This window comes from Chionomys nivalis, chromosome 13 (genome assembly GCF_950005125.1).
Source record: "Chionomys nivalis chromosome 13, mChiNiv1.1, whole genome shotgun sequence".
Lineage (NCBI taxonomy): Eukaryota > Metazoa > Chordata > Mammalia > Rodentia > Cricetidae > Chionomys > Chionomys nivalis.
The window spans coordinates 70,294,293-70,310,672 of record NC_080098.1 but is presented as its reverse complement, the minus strand read 5'-3'; the positions used below and the strand labels follow the sequence as shown (position 1 = coordinate 70,310,672).

Sequence of the window (16,380 nt, the reverse complement as noted above, 5' to 3'; positions counted from 1 at the left end):
GGTAGGGCCCTGTTTTCGTACTGTCTTGGTTTGTATTTTGAACCTGATGCTACCCAGTGCTGCACAGGGTCTGTAGAGTCCAGGGACCCTCAAGGCTAAGGTCAGTAAGAACAGTTCCAGCATTCCTGTGCTTACAGGGAGCAGCTCCTCACACGCTCCACTCGCAGAGGCCTGAGAGGCTCTGAGCAACTAGCAGTCAAGCACAGCAAACTGAGGATACAATGGTCAGAGAAAAAACCCCAATAAGTGAGAGGGGTGCCCTGCTTTCCCCTGATATCCCCAGTGTGACCCCTTCATTACAATACTGTGAGTGTCTGTCAGCATTTCCACTGATGAGAAGGGGGAAACACAGATCGGGGCTTTCATAGAAAGCGCCCTGATTCTCACAACCAGAATTCCTGCCTTTCAAGGGGGTGGGGGCAGATCTTTAACTTTTCCTTCAGCGTTTCAGAACCCAACTATTTGAAAAGCATCCTTTCTGAGGAACGGTATTTCCTGGCACAAGGCAGCCTTTGTCAAGTGACTCAGACTGATTGGTTTTCAATATCAATTGGCCTCAACTTACAGAGAAAAAGTGGGCACTGGGTATCAGTTTGATGTCAGGGTTTTTCCCTGTTTGAAGAGCTTTAAATACTGCTAGCCTGGAAGGTGCCAGTAGGTTGAGCTCCAGACTCCTGCCAAGATGTTTGTGGCCTCCATCCTTGCCTCTGCCCTGCTCTTCAGTTCTATGGGCTCTGTGCTGAGCTGGAAATGCAGTACCACTGCTGGGATCAGAGACACCAGCTTCCTTATCCAGAAGCTGAAGGTAGATTTCTGGGGCTGGGGAGAGCTGGCAGCTGTGTGAGCCATCCCTGGAGGGCGAGGAGGGCTCTCTACTCACTGTGGTTATCTTCTCTTTGCCTGCTGCAGGATGACCCTGCCTCAAAATGCAGTTGCAGCACCAACGTGAGTGACTGATTTCTTAAGAGTCTTCCAAACCTGTCTTTAAGTTCATAGTTGGAGTGTTCACGCTGTGATTTCTCTCTTGCAGGTGACCAGCTGCTTGTGTCTTCCCGTCCCATCGGTAAGTACAGCTAAAAAAGAGCACTGGGTTGCTGTTCAAGCTTTGAAGAAAAATAACACAATTTACTTCACATTCTAAATTTTAAATTATTACCTAAATGTAACTTATAGTATAGACCTTTAAAACTTTATCTATCTATCATCTATCTATCTATCTATCTATCTATCTATCTATCTATCTATCATCTATCTATCTATCTATCTATCTCTCTTTATGTATGTATATCTATATGTTTAAGTTAGCACCATGGCCCTTGAGACATTTGAATATTTTTTCAGAGTCTAAAAATTATTGACTATCTTTTGGGATAAATGGCCATGTACAAAGTGAAAACAATGGCTCTGATCTCTCTGATTCGTCTGCTGATGGCTCCAGGTTTGTGGAACAAAACAGCATCAGGCATGGACTGTCCAGATGTCAGGCACACCTTTCCCTTCTCCTTCTCCTCCCTGCCCTCCTCACCTCTTCCTCTTCCTCAATCTTCCTGCTGGTTTTCAATGACTGACAAATGACTCCAACCATCCTCTGGGAGGACAGTATCCAAGTTTGGTGCTGGGGACCGAATGGACCCCGGGAGAGCAGCTAGCACTGTGACAGCGAGGATGGAGCAGGGAGGCTCGGGTCCCACTCTAGCTCTCAGTTAGGAAGAGAGCACAGTCAGCCAGACCTGCGGCCACTGCAGGGCTCAGCCTGCAAGCCGGACCTGGGAGAAGCTGATGTGGTCAGGGAAGGGTCCAGCTATTCTCTTGCCTTGCTTCTCAGGGCAGGATTTTAGCTTGTCTGAAACACAAGCCCTATCCAATGGCCTGTCTCAGCTGATGTGAGAAAGGCTTTTCCTTTTCTGTCCTTTCAAACTTGCAGCCACCAGCCTGGACAGGGCGAGCAGGTGCAAGGAAAATGCCGGGCTGCCTTTGTGGGGCGGCAGGCCCACGTTTCCTGGATAGAATCTCCTTCTGAGTGTCGCTGTGAAAACGGCTCACCTTAAATCATTTAACACCATTTCCTAGAGTGTCAAGGAACAGATGCAAAAATAGCACAAGTCTGGGTGACCCTGGTTAAATTAAAGTTCTCTTGGCGACTCCTTCTCAAGGGTGTCCCAGAGGGTTCTCATGAGCCCTTTTCACAAGTCCTTTCCCTTTACCAGGATGATTGTACCGCACCGTGCTTCCAGGAGGGATTGTCACAGGTGAACAATGCCACACAGAAAACAGTTTACTCAGCTTTTTTCATTCGGGTGGAAAGGACAGTTGAAAGCCTAAAGAGCAACAAGTGTCCGGTGAGTTCTGTGTTTGCGTGTGACAACTGGTTTCTGAGTGAATGCTGGCATCAGAGTGGAGCCTTGGGGTCAGAGCTGCAGCAGAGAAAAGCTGTCTGCTCATCTCTGAGCCAATGAGAAAGGCTGGTAGTTAGAGTTGGAGGCCCTGGAATTCACCCTGCTGTAACCAAAAGCTGCACTCCAGAGAGTCAGACTATGGCCCACACAGCACTGGGCCATCTGAAGACTCCATGGACTAACCTAGATGTGGCAACCTCTAAGTCAGGGTTTCTGTTTGCTTGTTGATGGCCCAAAGGGTTTGTAAAAAGATACCAAGGTCTAGGTAGGCACTTGACACCTCCCCTGCAGCCTATCAACTGCCTTGTTCCTGGGGCAGTGGCAGGCCACCGTCCTTTCTCCCTGGGCCTTGGTGTTCATAGGAGCGCAGCCAGCAGTATGAAGTGCTGTGGTTGGCCAGGCTGGTCATGTATCCATGCCCACCATGGCAGCTGTCCTGGCTGTACCACCTGCAATGTCAGGCTGAGCATCTGCCTTAGAGACCAGCTTTCACTCTGTCTGCCCTGCTAAAGGAGGACAGTAATACCCAGGAAAGTTATTTTTCTGATAAGATTGCATTTAATAAGAGACTAAGTTGGGACTTAAACTCTGGTCTATGTGAATCCAAAGTCTCACTCAGAACTACTGTGTTATAAAGTGGTCTTGGAAGGATGTGGGGGAAGGAGATAAAAAGTATAAAGATATTTAGTCCTTAAAGAATCCTGAGAAAAGATTTTTTTTCCCTAATCACATTTAAGGCCACGTGTGTGTGTGTGTGTGTGTGTGTGTGTGTGTGTGTGTGTGTGAGAGAGAGAGAGAGAGAGAGAGAGAGAGAGAGAGAGAGAGAGAGAGATATGCATGCAGACTCCTGGAATCCTGACCCCAGATTAACCCCCTACATAGTCTGTCCAGGATCGCCTTCCTATTTTCCCCACGTCTCACTCCTCTCTCCCCTGCCCATCAGCCTGTCCCCAAGGCTTGGGGACAATGGTCCTGTGGTTTCTAGGTGTACACTGCAGTTGCTTGGGGTCGATGGTCCTGTGGTTTCTAGGTGTACACTGCAGTTGCTTGGGGACGATGGTCCTCCAGTTGCTAGGTGTACACTGCAGTTGCTCACTCTATCTTGACCTTGTCCATCTCTGCAGTTTTTCTCCTGTGAAAATCCATGCAACCAGACCACAGCAGGCAACACGCTGTCATTTTTGAAGAGTCTCCAGGCGACGTTCCAGAAGGCAGGGGTGCTAAGGCGGAAACAAGCATGATGATGAACATTATTTATTCTATTTATTGAATTTATAAAGCCTTTCCTTTTTAATTATTATAATAAAGAAATAAACTCAGCTCTTCTAGATCAGCCAGTTGTGCTCTTTTGTTCCTCTTTGGTTCTGGAATAAAGATCCACGGGGAAGGAGAAATACAAGCTGCCTCCAGGTGCTGTCTCCTTCCTTATTCGTTCCTGCTGCTCGGAACAAACAGAGCTTCGAACGTTGTCATAGGTGGAGTGGATCAAAGACTCAGTAACAAGCAGGTTCACAAGCCTGAGCCCAGAACTCGAGGCTTGAGCCTTGACTGGTCCATAGGTGAGCAGCCCTGCGGGACAGTGTGACAGGTGACAGCAGTAGAGGCCAAGAGCTACCTGGGGGAAGCACAGGGCACTTCCACATTACCAAGGGCTTTTGTTCCTGTAGAACAAACTGTGGACCCAAAATGGGAAGGGTCATTGTTTGGAGAGTCCAAGGGCTGAGAGACTCCCTGCAAATGCGGGTATGGGGACTGGAAGTGTGTAGCAGTGGTTCAGAGTCCTTGCTGCTCATCCAGAAGCGGAGTTCAGTTCCCAGCACCTATATCAGGAGGCTCACAGCCATCTGTCTCTCTAGCTCTAGGGGATCTGATGCCTCTGCCCTCCAAGAGCATCTCCACTCATGTGTACATGCCCACTTGCACACACATACATAACATCCACTCATATGTACATGTCCACATACACACACACACATAGCCTCTACTCCTGTGTACATGCCCGCATACACACATATATGGTCTCCATGTGCACATGCCCACGTGTACACACATACATAGCCTCCACTTATATGCACATGCCCACATGCGCACACATACATAGCCTCCACTCGTGCACACGCCCACATGCACATACATACATAGCCTCCACTCATGTGTACACACCCACATGCACACACAAATATAGCCTCCACTCATGTGTACACACCCACATGCACACACATACATAGCATCCACTCATGTGCACATGCCCACATGCGCGCACACACATAACGTGGGTGTGGCTTATATAAGAATGCAAAGGACTGGCAGTGGGCCTGGATCTGAGTCACAGAGCGTGGCCTTCAGGGTGGAAAGACGTGCGGGATCCACATGGTCTGTTTACCCAGAGCTGTTCAGGGAGGCCCCACCACATGTCAGTCAGCAAACCCTAATGGGCAAACCCCAGAGAGCCTCAAACCACACTACATGGCTGGTAGAGTGTGGGTGTAGCCATACCCCTCACCCTGACCCTCTACCTACCCCACCCCCGTGCCTGCCTCTCTCTTCAGGGACCCAGTTTGTCCACTCCTATAGTAGCACGGAGCTCATGGAGCAGATGCCATGTGCACACGGTCTGAATGGTGGCACTCCAGATGCAAGGGCACCACTGAGTCAGGAATATCCATGCCTGTGGATAGGCTGGACCCAGAACATTCTATGGGTATCTTTGCAACACCCCTAATCAGGTCAAAGGTCAGTTTATGCTACCTGCCTACCTGGGATGGAAAAGACTTAAGGCTTGTTTAATGAATTGGAGGACACAGGATCAAGGACAGGGTGAGAGTCTTCAACAGACAGAATGGTCCTCTCCTCCCCCACCTGATACAGAGGTAAGTGGGAACCGTGGGTTCCGTCTTCATGCGTGAAGCTTCCAGAACTAGGTTCCTGCCTCCACACAGTGCATTGAATAGGGAGCATGTCTGAGTATGTGTATCATGCCTGCTGTCTGGCCTGTGGATCCCCCAAAACCTTTCCCCACCCCTTCCAAATTTACCAAAGTGTGATACACAGGAAATGCTGAGGTCTAGTAAGCCACACTCTTGAAATAGTCATTAGTGTTGAGCACTTCACGTGGGGCATCGTCTCTGATTGGACGGGGAGGGAGAACCTTATTTAATCACCCAGGATTGGTGGGGAGTAGACACTAGTATTTCCTTTTTTATAAGCATGAACATGGAAGCTTTCTAGGTTGGAGATATTCCCAAGTTCCCTCAGCTGGTGAAAACTTAGAGCAGAGAGCCACTTCCAGCTGGTTCTGTTTGCCAACCCATCGCTCTGCCTGCCCTGTTGTTCTTGTTCTCTCTAGGTAAGATTTCCATGCTTCGTCCTCTGATCACAGCCTGAGGGTCAAATGGGTCGCCACAGCCCCAGTGCGCACCCACTTATGCAGAAAGCAAGGGTCAGGCAGGGTTCAGCTTTCGAGCATTTTAGTCCTTTCAAAAGCTAATGCACGATTCATGGGCCACATTATGTAACACCACTAGTAGGGCCTGGAGCAAAATTCTGTGATTAAATGCATCAATATTCTGCAGTGAAACCAGAGAACATTCACACAGAGCGGTCAAGGTTTACAGCCAAATGAGTCACAACAACCCTGAGTTGGCTGAGCTGTTTGGGTTTCAGGGCGGCGATAAGGGATTGGGGACCTGCATGAACAAAACAGCTTTACTCCAGCTCAGGGCTCACTTCCATCCTGCCTGGCTCTGGGTCGTCTCCAGGAGGAACAGAGGAGGCTTCTGCAGCTCCCTGGCTGGCTGCTGGCTATATGGCAACCCTGGTGGCTTCCCCTGCACCTGGGCTTTCTGAGTCACACTACTCTGTGGTTTGCAGTCTGCCCTCACCTCAGCAGGATCACAGGCAAGGGAAGATGCCAGGGGTTGGGGACGGTCTCAGCCCGACGATGACACAAGCCACTGCTAGAGGAGAGGAACTGAGCAATATAAACTGAAACCTGTTGCCACATCAAAACCACCTGCCAGCTGGGTGCTTTCCCTTGGCTTGTCTGTGAAGTTGTGTAAGATAAGGGCTCACTCCTGCAGGCGGACTCTGAGGAGGGCTCACCTGGAGCGAGATAGGCAGATAGGCAGTTCTAGGGGAGCTGGGCTCTATCAACGAGCACCTTGGAGAAAGGAGAAAAAACAGAGATTTTCTGGGCATCAGGCAGCACTAAGTGTGATCTGTGGAAGAGTGAGTCAGAGCCTCCCACTGACCCCATGAAGAATTCACTAACGGTTGTGTATGATTATTCTCACTGTGCGGATGGGAGAGCTGAGGCTCAGAGGCACACTGTTCAAGTGGATGAGACTGCTGCCCTGCACAGGTGGCTAAGTCGCCAGCAGATTTGTTCCAGGAACCCAGAGAATAAAACAGAGATCACCGAAAGAATCCTCCCTGCATCCCAACCCCAGAGCCCCAAGTCTCCCCCAGGGAAGAAGGAGACCGTCTTGAACTGAACATTTCACTCAGAACTCGTAAATTTTCCCTACAAGTGACAAAAACCCCGTTTTCCCCAGCTATAGGGTAGAATGGAGGCTGGGGGGAGGGGGACAAGTTCTACCCACACCCTGCACGCCTGTGGATGTGAACCCGCATCCCGCACACCTGAGGATGTGAACCCGCATCCCGCACACCTGAGGACGTGGTTTGACAACTCAACAGTCCGAATAAGCATACAGGTGCCAGCTCGGCATCATCAAGATGCTGTGGAGTGTGACGTACCGAGGCAGGCGTATAGGGTGATGGTTCTTAGAACTTGGGGAACCAAACCCAGTTTGGCCCCCCTCCATGCTCAGGGGAACTGAGCCAAGTGGGCTCTCTATGCTCAGCCAGAGGCCAGAAGCCTTACTTCTCTGGATGTCTGGCTCCCTGGATTCCTCTGCTGGGTCACATGCTTCTGGAATCTTCTTTGACATGAACTTAGCAGAGAGGATTATTGGAGCAATTCTTAGGAGACATTCACTTGAAGGTACAAAGGAGCAGTTATGACTCTCAGGGTTTTACACAGTCCAGGCTCAGGGAACACAGATGCAGTCACTCTTTGTCAACTTCCTAACAAAAACTAAACAGCCTAGATTCGGAGAGGAAGGCAGACAGAAACACACACACACATCACAGTCTTCTAACCTGTACACAGGACACTCTACAGTTCCCAAAACAACTTCTGTCCTTAGTTCTTACTGACGATTTGGACAGCAAGTGAAAGAAAATTGTGTGGGCATTTGCAGATGAGGAAAACAGAGGCCCAAACAGGCAGAATCTGTTGAGATTATTCAGATAGCCACGGACACTGGAATCTAGGGAAAAGACAGCATCCAGTGGCATGGAAAACGGAGAGGCAGGAAGACCTAGGTCACCATCTAGCAGATGCCTCTAGGGGTTTAGTTGACCTCTGCTGCCACCAAGTGACAATTCTGTGGTATATCAGCCAAAGAGGCCTTTGAGAACCGGTGTTTCTTGTTGAGCATCTGTCCTCAAGGTGACCCACAAGACCAAAATTATCTTCAATGATCCTAAGATACCTTCCTTTCCACTCTGGTTTTCTCATGTGTATATGGGGTCTTTCAAAGGCTACATAGCAGGTGACATCACAGACAAGCAGAAGGGTCTCCAGCTGCCCCCAATTCATTCACTACAGAGGAGTAAACAGCCCAGTCAGCACACTGTGGAAGACCCTACAGGCTACCTCATCCAGTCTGACTGCGGAGCTAAGGCAGGCACTGGGGCATAACTACTCGACACGCCCTAGGATGTGATGAAAGAAGTACTCTGGGTTCACATCAGAATTATCTAACATGCCAGGAGCATCTCCTCCCTGGCATCCTCAGTACCTGCTCATGATGCTGAGGAGGGGAGGGATCCAGCCTGTTTCTGCAAGGGTCTAATAAATTAGCATGAAGGTACTGCTGGGGCTCCTCCATCCTCAACCCTAGAGACAGTTCCTACACAAGGCAGGTGCACAACGAACGTGTAATGACTAAGTGACCAGAGGCCCCATAGCCTTGGGCTCAAGGCTGTCCAGAGGACTTTGCAGCCCCGGAAGCTGTGGAGGATGGAGATGGAGGAGAGCACCGTGAGGGTGTGAGGGGAGCCCTAGTGAGCTACACTGGGAAGAATGACCAGTCGGCCTCTGGGGGGCAGCAGTGGCCTGGTGCTGGCTCTGTCGAGTCAGAGCTTTCAGGAATTTAATTCAGATCACACAGAGGTGGGAGGGGATGACGCATAAGAGAAACCAAGAAAGATCCTTAGTTTTTTATATGACTGTGAGAACAAGGTCCCTTGCTGGGGTTTAAGATCACCGTGCATGGCTTTTCCTCTTGGCTGATGCCCAGGTGACAGTGTTGGACAATTCTGAGGTCACATTCAGCAGTGCCCTGAGATGTAGTGGAGTAGGTGTGGCTGCTGCGAGGACAGCATTAGAAGTGACATCATGAACACATGCCATATAACAGCAATGCACTCTCCTTTACGGTTCCAATAGGAGAGGAAACAGGAGCATAAAATCACACGGGACGGCAGGGTGTAGACAACATGTGCATTTTATTTGGTTTCCATATAAAAGTCAGGTCCAGAGAGCACCCACCTCCTGCAAGCCTGGGCTGCCATCTGCCACCCATGACACCAATACACACACAGGCTTGAGAACCTTTGGATTTCTCAGCCCTACGTAATTCTTTCCAGCCACTGTGCCCCCTGCACACCTCAAAGACCCAGGAGAAAATGATACCACCCACTTAGTTCCGCTACCAGACTGTATGGAGCTGGTTTCTCTCTGGGCTGGCAACATTTCCACAGACCTAACCTGAGCAGAGATGAGGGTGACCAAGCCCTCCCAGAAGCCATGTAGAGGCATGTGACACAGAAATAACCCAAAGGGCATTCGGTGCTTTTATATGGAATCATGGAGCTGCATCTTGGCTGAATTTTCAACATCCAGGGGCACAGATGCTTTGCCCCAGATTTTCACAGGTTCTAATCTCAAGCGGAAAGAAAAATGGTGATTGTTTGGTCCATAGTCTGCTGCTTCCTACCAGCACTCTGGGTTGGAGAGAGAAATGGAGAGCCTGTAATCCTGAAGGAAGTGACTCTGAGCTCAGTAGGATGGCTGTGGCCCACCTGGCACAGAACTGGGATGGCTGGGTCTTCCTTCGTTGCAATAACTCACTGATGCTGGTTCTACAGGTATTGTCAGCACCAACCTGCAGTAGGATGAAGCCTGGTCTGCCCTGGGAAGAGAGAAGGAAAGTAAAGTATCCTCTTTTGAGTTGTGGCCAGCAGGATCTAGGCTCAGACAACCCACATGGAGAGATGGGGTAGTAATCACCGAAACACTTCAGCCAGTCAGGACAGCTGTCTGGGACTGTTTACAATGCTCAAACAAGGCGTCATGAGAAGGCTATGTCCCCTCTCAGGGCATGCAGCTCCTTGTAAACGGAGAGCAGGGCTCCTTGCTCTAGAGCATGCACGTCAGGGCAGGACGCAGAGCAGAGGCACTATTACTTCTTGGAGGGTTCTGCTACCAGGACCCTGAGAGGTCAGGGAAGGATGACACAGTAGGACTCGTGAACAAGCCTAAGAAGTGACTGCTTACCAGTGACCAGGGCCCTCTTTCTCAGATTATCCCCATGGCAAAATACCTACCTCACACCCTTCCCATTGAGCTTCCTGTCTCTGTTATGAGTAGCCTGGATGGAAGCAGAACAAGGGTGGATAAAGGAGGGTCCTGTCTCCCTGAGGCTCTAGAGAGTTTGGAAATAATTTTCATTGACCCTTGTGCCTGGGACTCTGGAGAGTCACCATTCCACTGCTTCTTAGGGTCTGCAGTGTTCTAGGACCATCTGAGATCCACCATCTCCGCCATCTGGGTCTAGACAAAGAGAGTGGCATTGCTGTGCACTTCTTCAGAGAGTTCATGATTCTGATGTGCAGACCATGGCCTGCCCCAAACCTTTGTAAGTTAAAGCTCAGGCTTGCTAGAGGAGCCTCATTAGAGCAAGATGTTAAATACCTCAGGTGAAGCCTGTTCAAGACAAAGTTGCTGGGATCACCTACTACCATTAGGGGACCAGTTCTTACCACTTCCACCCCTAGCGGCTTTTTCCTACGGAGTCGGGCTGCCCAGCCCTTAGCAGGGAGAGCCCATTCAGAGTGGAAAACTTCCAGCTGCCCAGCTACTGCTCTCAAATGCCAAATCTAAGACAGTCCCGACTTGGCTCTCTAGAAACTTCCTCCAGCCTCCTTAAAGAACCAGTCCTCAGGGTGGCAAAGAGTGGCACTGTGTGACAAACGGGGCAGGTGCCCAGCCACGCCAGATCTGAGCCTTGGTACTGAAGCCATTTTGTAGCTAAGATTTGGCCATGTGGGATGAGTCTCTGCCATTAGCCAGGAATTTCCTGGTTGATGAGAAAGTCCAACAATTGACCCCTTCCTATCGTCTGAGCTCGCAAGTGAGGAGCAGCAACAGGAGAGAGGGTCAGTGGAGGTCAGCCACTCTTCATCCAGGGACAGGACTGAGATACCATCAGGAAAGGGGTGGAGGGAAGGGAGCTGCTGTGCAGAGGACCCCCACTGGGAAGGATGGAGGGGACCCACAGGCAGTAGGCAGGCCACATCTCAACTAAGAAATCTAGCTGTTTGTCTGGAGGAGACCAGCAACTAGGACTGCAGGACAAAGAGCTGATGACATCAAGATCAGGGGGAGTTGACTCAAGGCACAGCAGGATTACAGACCCCAGGAGAGAGAGGACAGGGTGTTCAGGATGGGGGGAACGGTGCTGGAGGAGGTGGCACCAAAGATGGACTCTCAGGTCTCTCAGGTGACGTGAAGTAGAGAGCCGCTGAGAGCCCTTGAGCAAGATGCACAGCACTATGCTACACTGATCCTTCCGCAGTGAGACAGGAAAGGGGAGGACTCTGACTGCGGGAGGCAAGGAGTGGCCTGCCCTCTGGAGCTTTGCGAAAGAGCAGGTTAGCAAGAAGTGGGGAGCTGGCCCAGTGTGAGCACGGGGTGGCCACAGTGTCCTCAGACCAGGGATCACTACATTTTAAGAAAGAAGCTAAACGCGCTTCTCTCCAGGGACTGTGGGAGCTATGAGTGGAAGAGAAAGCAGGCTAACCAGCTGTGGATGTTGAGCTGGGCCCAGTTCGGTCACCAGAGACCCAGTGTGCCACTGTCAACCATGGCTGCTTCAGAATGGCAAGGTGACGGGAGAAGGCAGACCCCTCTACTCCTGGACTTTCCACAGGGGACAGAGGGTATTTCAGAAGCTCAAGACAGTTTCGTGAGGGAGAATGGAGTCCCAGCTTCGCCCTTGCCTGGGAGAAACCACACTCACCTTACATTCATGGGCTTGTCACAGTATGGTCGCCTCGGAGTGCCTTCAGGGAGAACTCATACCCGAGGAACAGGGCTGCGCTCGTGGGGAAGCCGCGTACGGCGTTCACAGGGAGGCCCCTGAAAAACACCTTTGGGCAGGAGTTAGTTATTCCAGGACTAAACCCGTCACCCATGTTTTGCCGGCTGTTTCTGGGCAAGGCTATGACATGGCTCTCAGGTGCCCCTTGCTCCCCACATCTTTGTGCTTGGTGCCAGGTGGGGGGCCCAGAACCTCTTAGATGAGATGAATGCCCTCTAGAGCGATGGCAATATTAGCGGGCAATGACGGGAACAGAAAGGGGTCTAGGGAGCCCTGGGGTAGGGAGCTGCCCCTTAAGGTGTTCTGTGGAAATTGCACACAATCAGAAGGTAAACCCTCCCCCAAGCGTGACCTGAGAGCCGTCAGGCATATGAACTGTCTCTCACACAGAATCATCTCACAGTTTAAAACAGAGTGAGACGTTTTCAGAAAGAGGCAGCCAGCCTGTGCATGTGTCTAGTCTCAGGGGACAGTGGCAGCCACAGGACACAACTGGGCCTCGCAGAGGAGCAGACGGAACAAATGCTGGAGTTGCTCAGACAGCCCCACATGGACTTTGGGTAATACCAGCACTCCTCTTTAATGCCTAACCGTAGGCTCACCTAGAGTGACTGAGTAATAGCCAGGAACTGAATCCAGCTCCAAGGGGAAAATTCCATGCTGGGTTCCCAGACTCCCTGTAACCTTGACTTGACTCTACTCCAAGGCAGCGCCAGGAGGGCCCAGCCTGGAATGCAACCTCCTGCCCCATCAAACAATGTTGAGAACTTTAGGGCCAAGACCCTCCTCATAAATCCTCCATAGCTCCCTACTACCTGGGATATGTCTACACCCCTCACCAGCCTGTGATGAGCCTCCAGCCAAGCCTTGTGTTCTGACTGCCCTGGGCCATCTCTGTCTCCCAGGGCCATCTCTGGTCCCCTCCACTTTGAATGCTCTCCAGATGTGCTTGCAGCCTCTGCCCACCCAACCAAGGCCACCGTAGAGTGGACAAGAGTACCTTCCTAATCACCCCGAGCCCTCATTGTTCCCCATAAGCCATGACTTATTAGTACCTGAGAGGACAAGAAGCAGAGTCTGAGGGTGTAATTCCCCCACCCCACCCCCACTCCCAACCCTTGTCTCTTCGTTCATAGTTACTTAGACCTGAGCAGTTCTTCTATAACTGTTTGTCTCATGAGTCCATGAAGGACGAGTGAGTCAATGAACAAGAGAGTAGCCTGTACTGAGGGAGCTCTGGTGGTGGCAGCTTTCGGCGTTCAAATAGAGTTAGGACTACAGAACCCTAAAGGGAGAGACAACCAGGCAATTGACCAGTCCGTCAGGAAGCCTGACTACCACGAATGTGCCTGTCCAGCCCTGAGCCAGCCTTGTCGCACCACCAGGAACCCAAGGGTCAACTCCAGCCTCCTCATTTGAGGGTTTTAAAACTCCTTTCAGAAATCACAGCCCATGGTGCTCAGGAACCACAGTCCACGGTGCCCAAGACAACCCTCAGAGTGGGCAGAGACAAGGACCAAAGCAACCCTCAGAGTGGGCAGAGACAAGGACCAAAGCAACCCTCAGAGTGGGCAGAGACAAGGACCAAAGCACGGGTGACCAGCGCTACTTTGGTGGTGGATTCCTGAACCATGAGCTTCTGAGTGTGACCTCTCCCAGCAACCCTTGAGTTATGAAGACCAGATCAACCTTTCTCTAGGGCCATAACTTATTATAACCGAGTTCCCTTCCATGGGAACATAGGAGTGGGCACGCAGACGGAGTTCTAGAAGTCATGGGGACTGCAGTTGCTATTGGTCTTACATGAAGGCACTCTTCCCACTTGTGGTTGCAAAGTTCGAGATGACCCATGGGGTATTACTTGTGCAATACTGTTCTACCAATATGAAATGCCCGTGCACGTGAGCACACACAGACACACACTCACTTACATGTTTGCAAGCGTGCTGTGCATTTGGGGGATTATATCACAAGAGACCCATATTGGTAGCTGTTTCAGAAAGGATGGGGTGACAGGCAGGACACTAAAGCATGGGTCCTGGTGTCTGGAAGCGCCCTACTCTCACAGATCATAGATCTTTTCATTAGCTAGTACACGATTACCCCTGATCACAGGGCTGGTGGAGTGGTTCAGCCCCTGAGCACTGTGCTGAAGCTCAATTCTTGGCACCACAGAAAGCAAATAAAACCCATCTCTGAATAAGCACTGCAGACAGACACTGCTGAAGCCGAGAAAGCAACTGCCCAGTCTTGCTGTTCTTAAGTCTTTGTTTCTACGGAGCATAGCAATGGGGTAGGGGAAGTGATATCAGCAATTTGTTTGCCTCTACAGATTTCTCTTTAATTATGATACAATTAATTTGGGGAAAATAGACCAAAAAAAAATCTCAAGTAAAAAGATAGCCTCCCAAATGAATCTCTTTGGGCCCTGTAACTGCTGGTAGAAACACAAGATATTTGTCTTCTGAAAAACAAACAAAACAAAAACCAAAGCTGGGCAAGGTGGCGCACACCTTTAATCCCAGCACTTGGGAGGCAGAGGCAGGTAGATCCCTATGAGTTTGAGGCCAGCCTGGTCTACAAAGCAAGTTCCAGGACAGCCAAGGCTGTTACACAGAGAAACCCTGCCTTGAAAAATAAACAAACAAACAAAAAATTAAGTTTGTGCCTGAATGGTACCTTCTGTCAGTGGCTCCTGTTAAATAAAACAAGAATTAAAATAATGACGACAATAAAGGTCCGGATATATCCATCCCTAAAGAGAGAAGAGTTCTTCTGAACCGCATCCTGGACGGATGCCAATGCCCGGCCTTCCCACATGTGCGCTGGCTCCCAGCAGTGTATTAATTGGTGGAAGTGCCAGGGGCGGGGGGGTGGGGATGCAGCATTCCAGCTGTGGTCTGCTCAGGGCCCAGGCTGCCACCTCCTCTTCACGCTCTGGTATTTCAATGCATGCATCCTGGTCCACTGCCAGATCCGAGTAGGGTTTTCCTCTTTACCTACTGCTCTGTTCCCGACTCCTAAGATTGCACCTGACCTAGTCCAATCTTCTATAATTGGGCAAATTAACAGTGGATTTGTGAAAAGGAAACCCTTAGGCATTTTCTCCAGTAGAGTTTGCCAAATTTGATTGACAACTAACTCTTTATGGCTAAGGGCTGGATGTGATGTTGATTCTGACAGCCCTGCCTTTAATGTTGGCTTCCCTCTAGATGGTGGAGTGTCCCCTGGATCTTGCATCCTTTTATACAGCATGCTAGCTCACCTCTGGCTCAGTCAAAGTTCTGGATCTTTCCTTGATCAGAGGAGACAGAACAGGCAACTTCTCTAAGAGAGAGGAGGCAGTAGAGAAAGCTCTATGGCCCATGGTGCTGTGTGAGAAGCACCTGTGTATGCAGTAGCCACTGGGAAAAGGTGTGCCAGGCATAGAGGGATGGGCAGAACCAACTGGCAGGGTTTGGGGGAGAAGCAATACATGGGCACAGACATAGGCCCTGTGGGAGCATGCATTAATCAAACTACCTCAGGAAAAACAGCGTTCGGGAGCTAGCTTCAGGGTGAGGTTTGGGCTGGCAGCTGCCTCTGTGTGTCCTCATAAAGGAGAAAAAATAGGCAAAAAGATTCCAAGCAACAAAGAGGAAGAACGTTGAAAATCCACAAATGGGGTGAAAGGTTACCTGGAAACAGTGGAGAAAAAGAACAAGAACCAGAAAGGGAACTTTAGTCTTGCAGCTCCACGACAGGGGCAGTGAAGCAGTAGGTACATTCGAAAGGTGAGTGAGGTGAGGGGCAGGCAGACCTCCTGGGAGCATGCCTCTGCATACACAAGCCTCAAACCCAGCTGCAGATTTGGGCAAGGCAGTGGTTCCTCTGGTCAGCTGTGGAGAGAAATTCCATTTCTGACATGGTAATATAACTCAAAGGGCAGTGGCTGGGTATTATCTTGAGAAGACTACTGTTTAAAAACGGAACCAGCAAGGTTAGAGAGAGCCAAGCTGAGCTGGCTCAGTGGGTAAGAGCATTTGCTGCTCTTCCAGAAGACCAGAGTTCAATTCCTAGCACCCTCGTCAAGTGGTTCCCAACTTCCTGTAACTCCAGCTCCAGGGTATCAGATAACCCCCTCCTAGACTCCAGGGGCACCGGCCCTCAAATGTGCCCCCAGCCCTGCCTGTACACACAGTGAAAAAGAAACTGACCTAGCCCTGGGGCCTACAGCAAAGGGACATTCACAGGGCAGGGAGCCTCAGCTGGTTCTGCCAGGTCTCGGTGCTGTGCTTGCTTCCTACGCTGCCGACATACAGAGGAGATCCCCTTGCTAGACTATAGCCACCCAGGACCACTGCACACAGCACTGCAGAAGACACACAGGACTCCTCACACACAGCGCTGCAGAAGACACACGCAGGAATAGTGCACACAGAGGAGGATAAAAGTCTCAATACTGACAGCAGTGGAAAGAACAAATGACACAGAAGAAATAGACGAAGAAAGGAAAGCTAGGAAAAAATCCATTGTGTCCAACACAGTAAACT

At 50.4% G+C, this 16,380-nt stretch overlaps 2 protein-coding genes across 2 annotated transcripts in view; one reads left to right on the top strand and one right to left on the bottom strand.

Moving 5' to 3' along the window:
- Positions 1 to 682: 682 nt before the first annotated feature.
- On the top strand, positions 683 to 3,637 carry Il9 (interleukin 9). The gene is made up of 5 exons (XM_057786894.1): positions 683 to 805; positions 910 to 945; positions 1,031 to 1,063; positions 2,208 to 2,339; positions 3,521 to 3,637. Exons 1-5 carry the CDS (start codon positions 683 to 685, stop codon positions 3,635 to 3,637), a joined length of 441 nt encoding a protein of 146 aa, XP_057642877.1.
- Positions 3,638 to 9,070: 5,433 nt separating this feature from the next.
- Positions 9,071 to 16,380, bottom strand: part of Slc25a48 (solute carrier family 25 member 48) — a 40,899-nt gene continuing 33,589 nt past the window's right edge. The window contains exons 7-8 of the mRNA XM_057787897.1: positions 11,768 to 11,897; positions 9,071 to 9,658 (exon numbers count right to left, since the gene is read on the bottom strand). Coding sequence (XP_057643880.1) covers positions 11,775 to 11,897 — 123 coding nt within the window. The 3' untranslated portion in view covers positions 9,071 to 9,658; positions 11,768 to 11,774. The remainder of the gene's footprint in view (positions 9,659 to 11,767; positions 11,898 to 16,380) is intronic.